Consider the following 17,634-nt stretch of genomic DNA (forward strand, 5'->3'; position numbering starts at 1 on the left):
CATATTAATTTGACAATCGACCTTCTATTTACAAGACTATATGGTTTATCCCAACTACACGTACAGTGTAAACATGGTTTAGAGACTCGATTATGGTTTATAGACTCTTTGTGAACTACAGGGTACATCTAACTAAAGGGTACACAATGGTTTAGAGACTCTATCCGAACTACAGGGCACATGGTTGTTTAGAGGAGCTCTATCAGAACCACAGGATAAATCATGGTTTAGGGACTCTATCAGACCTATCCGAACTCAAAATTTGATGTTTGAGACAATCCTAACTGAAATATTGAATTCAGTAACCGTAAAAACCTTATTGCAAGTAATATCCACAAGGCCAGGCATCGCCATTTTGGTTTCTATTTTGATTGTCGTTTTATATTTACACCATCTGGACCATTCAAAATTAGTTGTTTTTATTTTAAATAGAACCCAACAACCACCAAACCCATATATACGACATACCCACCGAAAGAAAAAAAAGACGATGAATTAAAATTCAACCATTTTGGATTTCGTTTTGTCGGCGATTTTGAATTTCTACCCTCAAGAATTCTCGAAATTTATTTTTGAGATTATCGCTGCCCCTTTATTACCAAATTAATGTTTTGGGGTTTTTTCTTTTTAAGTGGTATTATATTATCAAATTTGGCAGTCATTTTGACAGAAATGCGCGCCACCAAATGAAAAATACATTTTTTTAATTGGTGTTTGTCAAATTCGATTTTTCGGCACATTTCGCTTGCATAACCACTCTGTGTTTGAGAAATTTAAAAAGAAATTATTTATCCTTCCACCACTGAAAGACGCCGATTACGAGATATCGTTCTCCTATAATTCCTGAAGAACGCCAAATTGAATTATGTTAATTACGTCATTTTGCCTTAGCCGATTTTGAGTATGATTTTGTCTGACATATATATTTATCATTGAACCAAACTGCATTGGTTTTTTTTTGCAATTTGTTTAGGATACATTGTAGCTCGTAAAACGTTATACCAAGAAAAAAATAAAACGTTTTGTTAAGTAAAGCTATATGACGCCATGGCGTCATAGTTTTTATGGTGTCATAGTTGGAACCCAAAATGGCGCCTGTAAATGAGTTGCCGTAACTTTCCCTATACAGGGCTTTGACTTAGGTCTACATGTGACGACATGATTTTACACGAAAGTGGTAGATTTTCACAATATGAAAAAAATATTCGTGTATGCCCTGTTATTTCGTAATTACATATATAGTTTTAAGGTCGCCTCCCGTCTAAAGTATGGTATTAAAGGGACATTCAAGAGCTGAACTTGCCCTTTGCGGAACGTTTTGTCTAGCTTTAAATGTGATATAAATTATTAGTAAGACATTTATTCATATGAAAAGCCCACAATCTTAATTACGACATAGTTAGAATTTTCTTTTATCTTTTCATTTGATTGACCCCCGTGGTGTCCCGTAGGTATTCATATTTCCATCGGAGATAGCAAGTTATCTATTTGTATGTTCAGCTGCTGTTCGAGTCGGCTTATTTTTTATTGGATGAATGACGAATGTTACTATTAATAGAATTGCGGTAATTCCAGATTTATAATGATATAAAGAGCGTTTTGTCTTAAACCAACAGAAAGACAAGATGGTGATTGTGCAAGAAGACTGCTAGTCAGATGGGTCGAACTGTAGATTAAGTGACATAAACGTAGACCGTCTTCTAAAAGAAAACATCTGATACAAACTAAAACTATTGGTAAGTAAAATAAATAGAAAATAAAACATACAGACGAAATTGTTTTGTGAGGACTATGGTATCGAATATCAATTGATTATCTCCTTTTTTTAAAAACAAATTACGACCAACGCTTAAAAAACAAAAACAACAAACAAAAGTTAAATTACGGTAGCCTACAGTGAGAACAAAAAGCTTGAGATTGATAAATATGGCGTTAACCCAAATAAAAATAACCTAATTAAATTTTTGTTATGTCAATAGACTATTTGGTGAATTAGCCAATTTCACCCCGATGGATTATTATTATAGTCTACAATGTTCTAAATATAGTACCAGTACGACATTATGCTACATGTCTGTGCACACTGCGCATATTACCACGTCATATTACTGTCTGTTAGCAATAACCCGATGACGCCATTGGATGTGACCATGTAGTTATATCTAGGCATTGACTCATTACCTGGGTTTTTTTTTCATTCCCTTGTGCTTGGGACACTAGTTACAAATCATCAGTGACCTGTGTGGAAGGCAGGTCCGGTTTTCACACGGTACCTATTTTTGAAATTAGCTTTACTTATATTATACACACTTCTATAGAGCTTTTCAACAACCTAACCGTTTATCATTGGTATAATTTCTTATCTAGAGTTAAATTTCTTTCGTATACGTAGTAGGTCTACTTTTCACTTATAATATCAAGTCTACTTGGGCCTTTGTTTACTGCATTGTATATTATGTGTGGCTACCATTTTACGTGGCTATAAGCTTGCTTTATTTTAGCTAAAAATAAATTATGGTACCGTGCCAACCACACTAAACTTACACTGTCTGTCAATTGGCTCCAATTGAGAACAGACATTAATATAGTTGACAAACATTTTAATTCCTAAATCGACAATTTTAGTCGAACATTCTAAGATATCATTGAAAGTGTTTATTTAGTATGTATGGTAGATATGAAGCGGAGTAGAACCACATTACAAAATAATATACTATTTTTTTGATATGACCATCATTTAGGGCAGATATCTATTCTCGAAGTAGTTGTCTGTGAGCAGAATGCGAATCAGTCTGGATAAGGACACTATTTATGCTGGGTTTAGACTGTCGACTCTGTATATTGTCGTCACCACTGTCTGTTTCGCCCGTCGTCCACAATTGTTTGTGAGTGCCTTAGAATCATATCACCCGCTTGACTTTACATTGATATGCAGTGTTAAGGATCATGCGACGATGTTATTCCAACTCTCAACCTACCGCACCAAATCGCGTAGACTAGGACAGCTCAACACTCTTAAAAATGAAATGAAATGAAATGAAATGGGGTTTAACGTCCTACTGTTCTGCTCCTATACTGGGCTAATGAAGACGGGCATACGCCATACAGTGTGCTATGAGGGAAATTTTGCCCGGGCAGCGGCACTATCGCCTACTCTTATATCGAATTCCAACTGTCAAGGGATCTTTTACGTGCATTCCAATGTTTACACGGGACCTCGGTTTTTCGTCTCATCCGAAGGACTAGACAGCTGTCCTTGTCAGGCCCTCCGTGCTGCATCACTGACAAGGGGAAACCACGTCGGAAAATCGGGATGAACTTTCTCGGCCAATGCAGGGATCGAACACCCGACCTCCAGGCTAGCGAGCCAGAACCTGGCCCACCCAGCCACCGTGGCTCCAACACTCTTAAAATAAACCCTCTTAAAATGTGGTCATGGTCAGATGTCAAATTTGAAACAACACTGCAATATTGGGACATATGTAATGATACCAATATTGACATATCGATAAAATAGTCCAATTCAAATAGAGTTTTGGAACAATGTGACATGACATTGCGTTTTAATTTCCATTCTTATTTTTTGATCTTATAGAAAAATGGAGTTGGAAAGAAGACGCGGTCGAACATCTGATATTTACTTGGATCTTGTACAGAAACAAAACGATTCAGCTGCTGTCCTTACATCCTCTTGTGAACAATGGTTAAGAGCTAGAAATAAATCTTTGACGCAATTGGCTTCATTAGCTGAAGATTTGGACATGCATCACTCGAATGTCAACAAGGCTTCGTTGGCTGGCAGCTCTGTTAGTGCAGTAGGTGGGGTCTCGTTTTGTGCTGGTTTAATCTTAGCTCCTTTTACTGGCGGACTCTCAATGGTATTAACCATAGGGGGCGCTGCCGCCAGTTTTGGAGGAGGGGTAACGGCGTTCGGAGCTTCGCTTACAGAGTTTGGGATCACTTTTGCAAGATGCAAACAAATTCAAAATGTGTTGGAATTGGATAAAGCTAAAACAGAAAAATTAATACGCGTTATGGACAGATTTGTTCATATATCCAACCAGCTGGATGAATTTATCCAAACTACATGTTTTACTGATGTAGATTTAATTGAAATCGCCAAGCAGTCAAACATGTTGTTCAAAAAGGCTAAACTTGGAAAGGAGGCTATTCTCAAAGTTATCGAATTGGCAAAAAAAATCCAGGATCCGGAGGTTAGAAAGTATTTTAAAATGCTTGAAGATGCCCTTTCGTTTGGTGGAATAACAATCCCGAATATTGGTAACTTACAATTGAAAGATTTAAAATCTCTTAACCTGCGAAAACTTACTACGTTCAGTATAAATGAACTGAAAGAACTGGCGAAAGGAGTGTTTTTGAATCCAGCAAAACTGTCGAGGACTGCAAAATTTGGAATGGGTGCGGTCAGCGTTGTATTTGTGGTGGTGGATATTTGGAGCATCGTCAGTACCGTTGAGGACATGAAAAATGGATCGAAGACAAAAGTTAGCATGAAGATTAGAGAATTGGCGACAAAATTAGAAGATGGAAAACAAATCATCAACGACATCATCTATGACTAGGATTACAATTAATGGTATTAAAGGGCCATTATGGAAGATTACATTGTAGATAAAGAGCTGACAGTTCTCGCTACAATAGTTTTAAAAAAAAAACGATAGTGTAATGGGAATACAATACAATTATGGCCTAGTCTCGATTATCCATTTTTACGGTTAATCATCAACCGCCGTTGAAACACAGGTCGGAATCAAATTTGTTGAAAATCGGACCCATCGGATGGCATCGAGAGTTGATTATGGTCTTTCCATGTTGATAAATGTCTAATTAATAATTTATATAATATCTAAAGCCTAAAGAAAGATCTGCAATAGGCATATTTTGCTCTTGCGTAATGCCTGTTTCAATTTCGATTTCTGTGTTTATTTCAATTCAGTTTATTTCAATTTATTTGATTTTATTTCAATTGCTGTCGATTTTTTTGTATAAATAATATCAGTGTTTCGGCTAAGGAGGTTGTCTTCGTGGACATGGAACAAACTTATATACAAAGAATTATTGAACTAATAAATCAATTAAGGTGGTGGGGGCGTTTCCAACCGAATTCATTAATTTAGCACCTCTTTACTTGCATTAGGCTTTTCTATGAATTTCAAAGATCTGTATGCAATTTGTTATTCTAAATAAAGTTTCATAAGTAACAGATATGTCTGCCCTCTGTTTCCCCCCCCCCCCCCCCAATAATTTTAGAAAATAAAAAAAAAGTATTTGTGATACGTTTCGGTAATCAGTACCTTCTACGGTTATTAAATCCCACATCCCCACTCAGTCATAGACTTGCATCTTGTAGAGCATTTCCGACAGTCTATTTTTGAAAATTTTCTTGTCTCGCTACTTGAATTCGTTGAGGTTCGGAAGTCCGTTCGTTTGACATTTTGTTGTCTGGTCGGATAAATTAGTGATCAGGCGACGGACGGTATCTGGTCAGATCTATGTATCTCAACGATCGGTACCTGACTGAATACTGTCAGACAGCATTTCCGGCGGTCTATTTTCAAAATTTTCTTGGGGAGGTCCCTCATACCCTCCGTAAAGACTCCCTACTTTGACGCTGTTGAGTGGGCTTCGTCGAGTTTCGCAAGTCCGTTCGTTTGATACTTTACCTCAACGATCAGTGCCTGAAATACTGTCAGGCTGCATTTCCGGCAACTTGTTTGAAAACACATTTTCTGCCAGGTTTTGGTGAATATTTATGATTTTGAGGTGGAAGGATACGAGAGTTGAGAGGTTGTTTAGCTTGATATGTACGTAGGGCGGAAAATTGCATGTTTACTTCCAGTTTGTGTATTTAAAGTTTTCGATGGTGAACCTCATACGTGATTTCGAGCAAGAATATGCCACACGTTCTACCGAACGAAAATTTGGGAAAAAGTTAGAGCCAGTCTAAGAGACCAGAATTAACATTAAAGCCAATAGGGAAATCGTTAGTGATATGTGGCCAAATTGTGGTAAAATTTCATTTCCTGAAAGCAGATTTTTTTTTAACGGAATGAGACTACCGGGGATTCCGAGGATGAAGCAGAGAGCCAAACTGCATGCAGCGATCCATCTACGTCATACTTCGAGAATAATGATCACTGCCCTAGTTAGCCTCCGTTTAAAACGCTCACGTGATCATTTTGGGGCGGGACTTATCGACTAGACTACAGCTTTGTGTACACAACAGAGTAAAAATAACTGATGTTTATTAAACTGTAACGAATGGAAAATAATAGCGTTTCTGACTCTTACCCAGCAAAACTGCAATGAAGTTGAAATTGAATTTATCAGCAGTCTGACCCTGACAAAAACATGTCCCTTAATAGAGTTGTCTCCCTTGGATCACTAAACTTTACGTCAGAATTCTATTTCCGGTCTATGGGTTTTTAAGAACACAATGGCACAATACTGGATCTTCAATGAGTTACTTTCTATTTTTCACTCGGCAACCGGCTGCAGATTTCACTCGGCCAACTTCGGTTACTCCTCTACACCAAACGGACTAAGACTAGTAATTTTTTCCCTTAATTTTTTTCTCCCCTCTTCCTGCATTTTTTGGTTGACTTTTTGGTCTAGAATTGGAGAAAAGGGATCAAATTTGCAATTTCATAGCAGTTTTGGGTAATACTGATGATATTACAGCGGAGGGATAGGGGGTGTAAAGTGTCTTTCTGCAGAGCAGTCATTGTGTCGGAAGTGAGATTTTCACCCCAGTCAACTTCAAATCCGTGTAGCAAAAAATCTAAATGGTCAACCCCCTACAAAATTATGATGAGGAGATTGCCAAATGTTGTCCCCATTGTGCCTATAAAGATTGGAACCAACGGAATGTTGAGAAAAAAGCTACAGCCTGTGATGTTACAGCCATTTAACATTGAAGTCAATGGGCAAATAATTGCTAGTCTGAGTCCAAACCATGTTTCCAAACAGAGTAAACTTTCCGTGACCCGCAAATTATATTTTTAACTGGTTTGCTTTTGGCGCAATATTCTGATGTTTAGGCTAACACTGTTTTTAACGGCGTCAGCTTCTTATATTTATTGGGCTACAAACACTAAACAGTTGTCTTTTATTTTCTGAGGAGATTTTCTGACCTGGGTAATGTAAATGAAGTTTGTTACTTTATAGTAGGCTAGTATTTGACTAAAACTGCATAAATCAAATCTTAATCATAGATGTACCGATTGTAAATAATTTTTTTTGCTGACGAAGTCTTTTCTAACTTTTGGGGTAAGACTACTAACTAAGTAGCCTACATTGAAATTAGTGCTAGTACAGTAGAAGTGGTCTTGGTGTCGGGTAATCGATATGAAAACAAGTCTACATTATAATTAGGCCTAGATATCTACCTAGTCCGACTTCATTTCAAGCATTTTATTTATACCCCTTAAGTTGTAGTAGTGACAGTTTAACTACAAGTAAGTACAACAGCAACCAACAGGGGGTCACAGTATCGTGACTCGTGGACTTGTCAGGAGTATAACTTGAGCCTGAGAATGATCAATGAGATACACACAAATGGATAAGTCTGATAATCAGTTAATAAATCAGATGTAACTTGTAAATGAAGGCACTGTATGACAGTGTATGTAGGCCTACATATGATATATATTCTAAATACTAATAAATAGGCCTAGTAGTATTGTTTTATTAATATTACCTATTTATTAATTAATAGGGTTTCAGGTCAAACTCAAAGTTTCAAATGATCAAAACGCTCTATATACCAGTCAATGCGTTCGATGGCACCAAAATAAGTGCTTTTCTGTCATATTTGAGTGACGTCATGAGTCATAAGCGGTATTTTCCCTTCAGAATAGCATTACTGGTTAGGCCCTATAGTACCAATTTTAAAACTGAATGAAATCCGCACGTTATTGTCAGCTAAGATTTATTAAAATCATAATTATATATTATAGATCTAGTTTCAAAGATTATACTTAACTAATAGAATCAATTAAGCTTTTACTATCTAATATGTGAATTTAGGGTAGTTACATTATGTTTCTATTTCAGTGTTCATCAATAGTGGTTTTGATTTTTCACTTGGATTGGTGGAAGAAGGTACCATACAATACTATACTACTGTACTGTGTTAGATTGTTCAGCGTAAATTGGTTTCAAAGACCTTTCCAGTACGCCACGGTATTCAGTATAATCTAAGGAAATTAAAACAGGTGAGCAAGTTACATTGTACTCAAATATGGCTTTACAAAATACTAATAGTACTAGTAGAATTAATCTCTCATTGCCTAACAAAATTCTGCCTGTTGTTATATGTAGAAGCTATATTATTAAACGAAACATAACAAATATTAAATTCTCTAGATGTGAAGAGTCAAAATACATGCCTCCAATTAAAGATTTGGATCAGATTATTGGGTCTATACAAAATGACAAAGACTTTTATATAGATTTGCCATATGGCAATTTCACTTTGGGAGAAATAAAACGTTTTCGTGATTTTTACATTGCAAAAAGAGTAAGACAAGAGTTGGAAAATGAAAACAAATATGTTTTGAATTGGCAACCGATAATTACTACCAGAGTTATGGCCCTTGATCACTTTGAAAAATCTTGTGAACACTCTAGAGGCTAAAGTTAAAATCCAATTGACTTTAAATTTATACACAGTGTTTAAGGTCATGAGACAAGACGCCTATTGATTTTCAGCGAGATCTGATGATTACTGCAAGAGTTATGGCATTGATATGTGAGAGACATCAGTTTCAAGTCGATTCTGGTTATTATAATCTAATGTATGAACTTTGTGTTGATTTTACCAGCCTGTAATTGTGGTATCATAATTAATTGTGATTTTAACATTTTTTTTAGTTAACTATATTAAATGAATTCCAAATGTACGTGTTGGCGAGGGGGTACATTAATAATTATATGTTTTTGTAGTACATGTTCCTTGTTTTATAATAAAACTACGCCCTTTCATTTTTCAGAAGAAAAGTATAGAAAATATTTCCAATTATCTATCTTGAGGTAAATCAGTTTATTATTTTCATTAACAGTTCTTATTTTTGTAAATTTTTATGTAAATCAACTACTTGTCATTGGAGTGCATCTCAAAATTCACTTTCCTTATCTACATAAAGTTTATGTAATAAGTTATAGTGTGTAAATTTGAAGTAAGTTCATATGTTTTTTTATTAATTATTTACAGATCACAGAGATTGAATGCTGCAGGTCTTGTGTTTAGTGTATAGACTAATTGGTGGATGTTATTAACATTAACCTTTTAGCAAAGGTTAGCTTGATGATGTTACTGACTTTGCAGTGTAGTGGAAGATGTTAACCTAACTTTGGTAGACAACAAGCCTAACCCTGAAGTCAACGATGTACAATATGTCAGTGTCACGGTTCCACTACCAAACGTAACGCGAATATAAACAATACTTACGGGTACATGTCTTTAATTTGATTGAAATGAGGTCAACTTAAAAATTTGTGTAGATGTGTTATTTGTTGTAACAGTTATATCCATAAAATGTAAATTGTATTTTCTCTATATTAGTATAACAGATTAAACGAAATAAGATTATTTCACTCATGACTCGTAGTCACCCACCATCGTAGAAGTGTCAACATATCGAGAACACGCATTCATGAACCATGATTAGTTGGGACAAATTAATAATGAGGAATACTGTTTTCAAAGGCCTTAAGACAGGAAAGTGGTTATTGGTCACAACATTCATGTGTCACTGCAGGGGAGGGGGTGGAGTCAAATGATAATGCATTCGTGTTGGATAATAAGGTCTGTCATTTAGTGAAGAGGCTTAGCTTCGTTTCCAAGAGTAGGGTCGACTGCATTCCCACTGTTAAGATTTCGAGAAACAGGGCCCAGATTCTCACATCAGATACTTGAACCACAGAAAAGGTTACCTTTCAGAAAATTGGCTCTGTAGCCTAAAACGGAATCACCTATATCTCGGTTCAGAGCAAAGCAATCTGACTGAAATTTCAGCATTTTCTGTTTCTATTATTTATTGTTGAACTATTATAGCGAGAACTGTCAGCTCTTATCTAATCTTACCCAATGGCGCCAATGCCCCTTTAAAATGCCCCTTATAAATCTAGTTTAAAATCCAAATATTTGTCTAAACTTTAGACAGACCTTATGATCTACTAGTATTCTCCAGTTGGTCAATTTCACTGCAAGTCAGTCAAAACGGCCAAACATGACTGGCGAAAATAAGACAAATAAGGTTGGAAGTACCTTCAAAACAAACCATGGCGCTTGAATCAGTGACAGACCTTATGATCTAAAGCATACGTCAGACCACTCAACCACACAACTGGTAAAGACTTTAGACAAATATTTGGATTTTAAATTAGAAACAAAACCATACTGTTGAAGATGTAATTGAGACAAGACATTAGACTAGCACTTATATTTATTAGCAAAAAAAAGCCAACAATTTGATTGGTTTTAGTGCTTAGCCAATCAAAATTGAAATTTCTACTAAAATTTGGATTTGATCTTAGTTAAAATTTCCCTACTTTTAAGTTCTGGTAAAATGTCCTTATGTGTCGGAAGTTCTGATTTGTCGACTAAACGAAAGCGACCAGACTGTCCACCGTTGGCTTTGAGAAATGCGACAATTTTGATCGGTGACATACTTTGCGTTACAATGGTGTACATCTGATTTCTGGTGGAATGATATATAAAGCGAATTGGAATGGGGAGGTTATACAGTAAGCCGTTAATCTGGCGTGTGATATGATGAGGGAAAGCAGGTCCAAACAGTAGATCTTTTAGCATTTTAACTTTTATGAATTCGTCTAGTCGTGCCTGGGCAGCTTTTAAAATAAATCTATCAGCATGACGGTAATGTGGTTTTCTAGGATATTTCTTCTTAGCCTGTGAATCTGTTACTTCTTCCTTCATTTCAACATCTGTGTCACTGGTCTCAGTTTCTGAATCAGTTCCCTCAGCTGTAGTAGCTGTAACATTTTCTCCTGCATCCTCGGCAGCTTTCTTCAACACCTCCGCTTCTTTAAGCAACGTATCAAAACTGACAGATTCTATCACTTGATCAGGTTTAGTGTAAGCAGAAACCTGGAATGAAAAACGATTTACTAAGACATGATATCTAGGTTAACTTTAAATAATGGCATTCATCAATTAAAGGTCAAATCTGTGCCTAGCCAGGAAGGCATTTTTATGTGCAATACAAGAGCAGAACGAAAACCAAGGTGGCTCAGTACATGAGGTGCCAGCTCTGTGGATAAGCCATCGGCTCAGGGGTTAAGCCACCAGCTCAGTTGGTAAGACAATGTCTCAGTGGGTAAAGACCCACCTCTGTGGGTAAACCGCTGGCTCGGTGGGTTCTGACTCGGTGTGTAGGACACTGGCTCATTGATAAGAATCTGTTTTTAATCTGGCCAATGAAATTCCTCAGGTTTTTCCAGCCTTTTTTCGTCTTGTTGCAAGGGCAAGATGGACTGGACAAGAAAAAAGGTCCCTTGTATAGCCATTGGCAGCATGTTGACGGAACGGGAAAAAAATGCACGATACTGGACATGAGATTCTACTCCTTGTCACATACAAGCTTGGCTCAAATTGATTCAAGGACATATCTTATGATCTAAAGGGCATGCATTAGACCACTAGACCAGCCCACCCATATATCAATCTTCTGGTGTTGTCACAGGATAACCCTGCTCAAGGGACAGGAACGTTGCTTCAGTGAAAGGGTGTAGAAATGCAATGCTTGGCTAAATTGGTTTTTATACGCCCACACTGAAATGTGGACGTATATTGCCGTCGCCCCCGTCCGTCCGTCCATCGTCCACAATTTCTTGTGAACGCTCTAACGCCAAAAGTTATCATCCAATTGTTTTAAAATTGATATATGTTGTTTTCATTAGTGAGATGAAGAAGCCTATTTAATTTCAATAACTTCCGTTTATTACGTCTAGAGTTATGGCCCTTGTTTCACTTTGTTGAACCTTGTGAACGCTCTAATGCCAAAAGTTAACATACGATCTTTGTGAAATTTATATGCAATATTTATGTTAGTGAAACGAAGAAGCCTATTGAATTTCAACAATTTCTGTTTATTACGTCTAGAGTTATGGCCCTTGTTTCACTTTATTGAACCTTGTGAACGCTTCAACTCCAAAAGTTATCATCCGATCTTTCTGAAATTTACATGCATTATTTAAATTAGTGAAACAAAGAAGCCTTAAAATAGATGGTATCCATACACAGTCCTACCTTGTTAAAGAATAATCCTATTAATCCTATAATTCACTATTGCCAGCTGCGAAATTGGCAAAATTATCATTTTCGAATTCCAACATTTGAAGATAGCTAATGCATGGAAGCAATAGGAAAACAAGGGAGGTAATTGTGTTATTATTTCCTGTGTCAATGATTTTTAAGGGTGGGAAATAATGCCCATAGTCGTATAATAGTGAGTTGATAACCTATTGAGCAAAAGACATAGAAATAATTATGTTTTGACTTTCATAGAAAATATGAAATTCTGGCTTGAAGGCTAAGGCCAGGAAACACAGCCTAGGTCTTACAGTTAAGGCCGGAAGACGCAAGACTACAGTAGGTCTTAAGAGATTCAAGACTAGGTCTTAAGAGACACAAGACTAGGCCTTACAGTTGAGGCCAGAAGATACAAGACTAAGCCTTACAGTTGAGACCGGAAGACACAAGACTAGGCCTTAAGATTATGGCCGGGAGACCAGACTAGGCCTTAAGGCAACTTACCTGAATACACGATCATCATTGTCCAAAAACTCCCATTCCAACAACATATTGTTGACAAAACATGAATGTTGTAAAATATAGAAACCTTGAACTTTACGATCTACTATCCAACTGACGTCCTCAAAGACAACGATATCCTTGGCTGGTAGTGTTGATATAGGTTTTCGGGTCCATTGTAAGCGATGAAGATTCGAACAGTTATCTTCCAAAATGCAGTTGCCCTTGACACGAAAGTCGATAACATCTGTTGCTGCTTGGTCGTGTGGTTGAAGTTTACTGTGTTGGGGGAGGATGAACTCGGGGTCACAGTTCGTCAAAACCTCTCGGGCTTTAGAGTAAGCGTCTGCTTGGGCATCTGTTCGGTTCTCTGCTTCACCAATCATGATGAGATGACCAGCTAGATAGAGGTTACAGAAAATTTTCTCCTTTTCTATTTCTGTGTTCATGCTACGACGGTACAGACAAATGGGCGTCAATTTTACATCGTTGAAAATTCCATCCAGGACAGTAATGATGGATGCAGGATGCGTGGCACTGCTAAGTTCGTTCATTTTGACAAACTGTTCACGGAGATCAAATGCCCTAGGATTTGGTGCTGCCTTTCCCAAAGTGCTCTGAACCTGTGCTTCTGCTTCTGTTATGACAGACTGTTCGACACCATCTAAGATGTTGCCATGTTCAACATTCATGGTGGTCAGTCGTTCAACCACCATATTATAACACAATGACTTAGCAGTTTTTTTGGAAACTGAAACACCTGCACCTTGTAGTATGTTGTCAGTAAAGTACATGCCCTTATGATAAACTTTCCCTGATTCAGCTTTACAACTCTCTACATCATATCGACAACGGACTCGACATTTAGCCACAGAGGCCGCCAACTCCATTTTGCTGATTGAATTGGTTGAAGCATATTTAGGATTGGTTAGAATATCTTGGATCTGTTTCAAAATAGATGGTGGGGGTAACTCTGCAATTGTTTCTTTCTCCATCTTAGCAACGGTCGAGTTAAAATTCTCCAGTTTCTCCTTGATAACTTTTGGGGTCATATCATCCTGGTTCAAAATTTCAGTGACAGGAAGGGTACGATAAAGTTCCACCGCCTTCTTGAAACATGACAGTTTGATTTCTTTCTTGTTGATGCCGATAGCTCTGGCTAGGAACACACCACCCAGATTAAGTCGGCCAGTGAAAAAGGATCCGTTCTTTCCTTGTACCATGCCATCGATCAAAAAATCTGGTCTAATTCCAACTTTACAACTCATCAGAGAATTCTCAAACAACTAAAATGAAATAAAATAGGATTTAATGGGAAAGAGAGGAAAATGGGCTTTATTGTTCACTCGACACTAGGTCATTTCGGGACTAACATATAGTTCATTTTATTTCATTAGGGGTCTTTAGCAGTGGAAGGAAACCCTGAGGACATGGAGAAAACGCACGAGGTTGAACAGACGACCCTACTCCTTGTCACGTACAAGCGGGTAATGACGCATTAACGCTTCGACCACCCAAACTCGCCCCACTGGTCTTATGTAGATGGGCAAATAAAAGAATTTTATACGTAATACATGCTTGAATAAAAATAAAAATAAAGCAGAATCTGTGTTTTTAATGAGATTATTGTGAAAAATATTAAACATGCATTATGCAAGAGCTAAACCTGTCAATTTCAGGTCTTTCTTTAGGCCTGAAATCTTATCTAAATTATTAATTAGACATTAATTAACTTATCCAGACCATAATAAACTCCCGATGTCAAGGCTAGCCTTCGATGTCGACTGGATTACAATTCTATATGCTGCTATCGCTCATTGATAATTAAATCACAACAATAGACAATCGAGACTATTAGTTTCGAGGCTAGGCGAAACTTTCATCCGCTTAGTTTTCGGTTCATAGTGGACCAATTTGACTGACATTTTCAGCAAATTCCCTTTACATTATGTAGTTTTTAACTATTATAGTGAGAACTGCTAACTCGTTATCTTATCTCCATCTCCCATAATGTATCTTTAATAAATAAAACCTCACCATAATTTCATCGATTACTTTTTTTTCACTTCGTAAAAACATTGAAAGTCGTCAAATTTTTTCTGCTAGCGGCAATTTTGTGGCATCGATTGGTTCTGGGTTGGGTGTTTTGTGTACAGCGGCAGCAGGCAGACCTTTGTTATCAATGGGGCGTGTCTGGCAGCCTGGTAATGTTTCCCATTTCTTCTCTGTAAATAAACCATTAAAAAATGTAGTTTGTTAAAGCTGCATTTAGTAACTGTATTGAATAAACCATGACTAATATACCGGTGTATTAAATACAAGTTTTTTCACAGTTCATTTCTGACGACGTCTTGAAAAGTGTTCTCTTGTATTTATCAAGCCACAAACAAAATAAACTCATTTCTGTTGATCAGCGGCTGGGGAGGGGGGGGGGGGGAATAGGTTTTACATTTAGATTCAGAACGAACATGATTCTTCTACAGCCATCCTTTTTACAGTGGTTACAACTTAAACATACAGGTTTCAAGTTTAACTGACTACCATGACTAGAGAATAGAATAACGTGATTTATCAACGAATTAACAGAATTTTAAAACAAAATTAAAAGCTTTTGAGCAGTAGTACGGTAAAAATTATGTGTGTCAAAAAGATAAGCACCACCGTTTAAAATGAGGTCTGTTTGATATTTAACCATCAACAATAAATTCAGATGGTTTTTATTTGGAACCATGTAATATCCATCACAAAATACTTCCAGCATAAGTCTTGCCACTCCAAGAAGAATAGTGTCAGGTTCCTTTGGTACCATGGTACTAATCAAACAAGAGGTGTTGAGGACGTGATCCAAGTGAGAGAGGGGGGGGGGGGGTTGGATGGCTGAACGGTTAGCGTGCGCGCGCTGTATCATAAAGTCTGTCATTCAGTCAACTGGCGTGGTTTCGAATCCCCGGTTGTACGTGACAAGGAGTAGGGTCGCCTGTCCAACCTCGTGGGTTTCCTCCGGGTCCTCCGGTTTCCTCCCACAGCTAAAGATCCCTACGCGCAAGCGAATTATGGAAATAAAATTGAACCATATGTTAGTCGAGTGGACGTTAAACCCCATTTCTCTCTCTCTCTCCAAGTGAGAGAGGGATACACATGACGATGGTTATCACTCCTACTCTTGTCTGTAATCCTCATCCTTTTCCTGACCAGATCATCTAATGGACTCCTATATTTTTCGAAATCCTCAATTAAAAAATATCTATTACTTAAATGACCAAATATTCCTGTCTTGTTTTACTTTAAGGTGGTCCTTAACCTTTTGTCAGTTGTATTTATTTTTATAACTTACTTGCACCACCGGCACTGTTTGCGGGAGTTCCAACACCTCCTATAGAATTCAACTCATTGTTAAAAATATAATTTGCGGGTCACGGAAAGATAACTCTGTTTGGAAACATGGTTTGGTGTAGAGGAGTAACCGAAGTTGGCCGAGTGAAATCTGCAGCCGGTTGCCGAGTGAAAAATAGAAAGTAACTCATTGAAGATCCAGTATTGTGCAACAAAATGTGCAGAGTATTCGTAATATAAACTAAGTAAGTAAATTTATTTTAACATTTTGTCACTGCACAGACTAAGACAACCGTTTTATTGACATGTTTTAGCATCGTGCCGTATGTAGTTGAGGAAACTATCCATCAAAACTCACCCTTTTACCCATTTTATTGAGTTCTATCGACCGTTATTCGTCTGCCAAAAAAAATATCAGAGAAGCAAGTCTGCCGAGTAGTTATATTGATGAGACACGACCTATTGAGCCTTGACAATAGAATTGTTTGGTTTTTTTTGACTGATGTGAAGTTTATTCACGATATGGAAAACCAAGAAAACCTACTAATTTCATAATAAAACGATTGCACGATTAAAATAAGTGCCACCTAAATTCCTAAAACAAACAAAAATAATAAATAAAATATAGCTATTTGATTTCTAAAGGCTTATGACTATGTGACCTACAATTATAATTTATATCCCCTTAAAGTAGCTAAGTCTCTAACTCGATATCATCCAAAGTTTTCCGACATTGAAAACACGAATTATTTGTCAATTTTAAATTTAAATCAACATTGATGTTGTGATCAAGAGGGGCTTCTCATATCCAATATTTAATACAAAATAGACATTTTACCATTGGTACACGAATCATCATGTACCATAACGGTAAACTAGGGACCGGGTATCGTCCAGACGGCGCGTGGAATTACCCAATAACAACCAATATCCCCCAATGAATAACTGCCCAATAACACCCGATAACTCCAAATAACTCCAAAATAACACCCAATAACTCCAAAATAATAACTCCAAAATAACAACCAATAACTACAAAATGTTAACTTTGGAAACACAAAATAACAATTTAGTTGAATTTAAGAGGCATCGCTGCTTTGTGTCCAAATCGGAGTTTCACGCTCACTCGCCTGAAGGGAGATAACTCGACACTCGTATATGTGATTTTTGTTGACAAGAAATTAATAACACCCAATAACTGCCCAATAACACCCAATAACTACCCAATAACACCAAATTGTTGACTTTGGAAATACAAAATAACAATTTAGTTGAATTTCAAAGCCTGTTTTTTGGTTGAAATATTTGTTGGGTTTTTTTTGTCACCATTTCAATACAAGCCATATATCTTAGCTGTGTACTTAATGATTCATATGTAGTCTTCACTTGAACATTGAAAAAAATTCAACTGAGTAGTATCTACTTTCTCACAATCTGAATGGCACCAACGTTGACATACTTCACAATATAAGCTTTGAATATCGCGAGTTTCTTTCAAACAT

The 17,634-nt window shown here is 37.0% G+C and overlaps 3 protein-coding genes and 1 long non-coding RNA gene across 10 annotated transcripts in view; 3 read left to right on the forward strand and 1 right to left on the reverse strand.

Moving 5' to 3' along the window:
* The first annotated feature begins 1,577 nt into the window (after positions 1-1,577).
* Positions 1,578-5,224, forward strand: LOC126813865 (uncharacterized). Of its 2 annotated transcripts, none has more exons than XM_050539179.2 (2): positions 1,578-1,736; positions 3,596-5,224. In XM_050539179.2, the coding sequence occupies exon 2, from the start codon at positions 3,600-3,602 to the stop codon at positions 4,581-4,583; it is 984 nt and encodes a 327-aa protein (XP_050395136.2). In that variant the 5' UTR covers positions 1,578-1,736; positions 3,596-3,599; the 3' UTR covers positions 4,584-5,224. The 2 variants fall into 2 exon arrangements, with proteins under 2 accessions (XP_050395136.2, XP_050395137.2); XM_050539180.2 differs by lacking the exon at positions 1,578-1,736 and adding an exon at positions 2,134-2,269.
* A 1,323-nt stretch (positions 5,225-6,547) lies between these two features.
* On the forward strand, positions 6,548-9,528 carry LOC130014433 (uncharacterized). Of its 5 annotated transcripts, none has more exons than XR_008789436.1 (4): positions 6,548-6,571; positions 8,077-8,237; positions 9,015-9,054; positions 9,236-9,528. It is a non-coding gene; the product is annotated as an uncharacterized LOC130014433 (long non-coding RNA). The 5 variants fall into 5 exon arrangements; XR_008789432.1 differs by lacking the exon at positions 6,548-6,571 and adding an exon at positions 6,962-7,290; XR_008789433.1 differs by lacking the exon at positions 6,548-6,571 and adding an exon at positions 6,969-7,163 and having other exon boundaries at positions 9,236-9,527.
* A 1,431-nt stretch (positions 9,529-10,959) lies between these two features.
* Positions 10,960-16,348, reverse strand: LOC126814694 (uncharacterized). 2 transcript variants are annotated; one of them, XM_056103555.1, is made up of 3 exons: positions 16,134-16,348; positions 12,803-14,085; positions 10,960-11,134 (listed from the first exon to the last, which is right to left on the reverse strand). In XM_056103555.1, the coding sequence occupies exons 2-3, from the start codon at positions 14,065-14,067 to the stop codon at positions 11,104-11,106; spliced, it is 1,296 nt and encodes a 431-aa protein (XP_055959530.1). In that variant the 5' UTR covers positions 14,068-14,085; positions 16,134-16,348; the 3' UTR covers positions 10,960-11,103. The 2 variants fall into 2 exon arrangements, 1 of the variants encoding a protein (XP_055959530.1); XR_008789431.1 differs by lacking the exons at positions 10,960-11,134; positions 12,803-14,085 and adding an exon at positions 14,840-15,024.
* Positions 16,343-17,634, forward strand: part of LOC126813542 (transmembrane and coiled-coil domains protein 1) — a 103,424-nt gene continuing 102,132 nt past the window's right edge. Inside the window, exon 1 of the mRNA XM_050539161.2 lies at positions 16,343-16,377. The gene's annotated coding sequence lies outside the window, so the exon portion shown is untranslated. The remainder of the gene's footprint in view (positions 16,378-17,634) is intronic.

This window comes from Patella vulgata, chromosome 1, assembly GCF_932274485.2.
Source record: "Patella vulgata chromosome 1, xgPatVulg1.2, whole genome shotgun sequence".
Classification (NCBI taxonomy): domain Eukaryota; kingdom Metazoa; phylum Mollusca; class Gastropoda; family Patellidae; genus Patella; species Patella vulgata.

What these genes read in the sequence shown, in the direction of transcription:
- LOC126813865 (XM_050539179.2), top strand. Translation starts at nt 3,600, where the DNA reads ATGGAGTTGGAAAGAAGACGCGGTCGAACATCTGATATTTACTTGGAT.
- LOC126814694 (XM_056103555.1), bottom strand. Translation starts at nt 14,067, where the DNA reads ATGAGTTGTAAAGTTGGAATTAGACCAGATTTTTTGATCGATGGCATG. An exon ending in AATGATGATCGTGTATTCAG is followed by an intron (nt 11,135 to 12,802) that starts GTAAGTTGCCTT and finishes TTTTCATTCCAG; the next exon opens with GTTTCTGCTTACACTAAACC.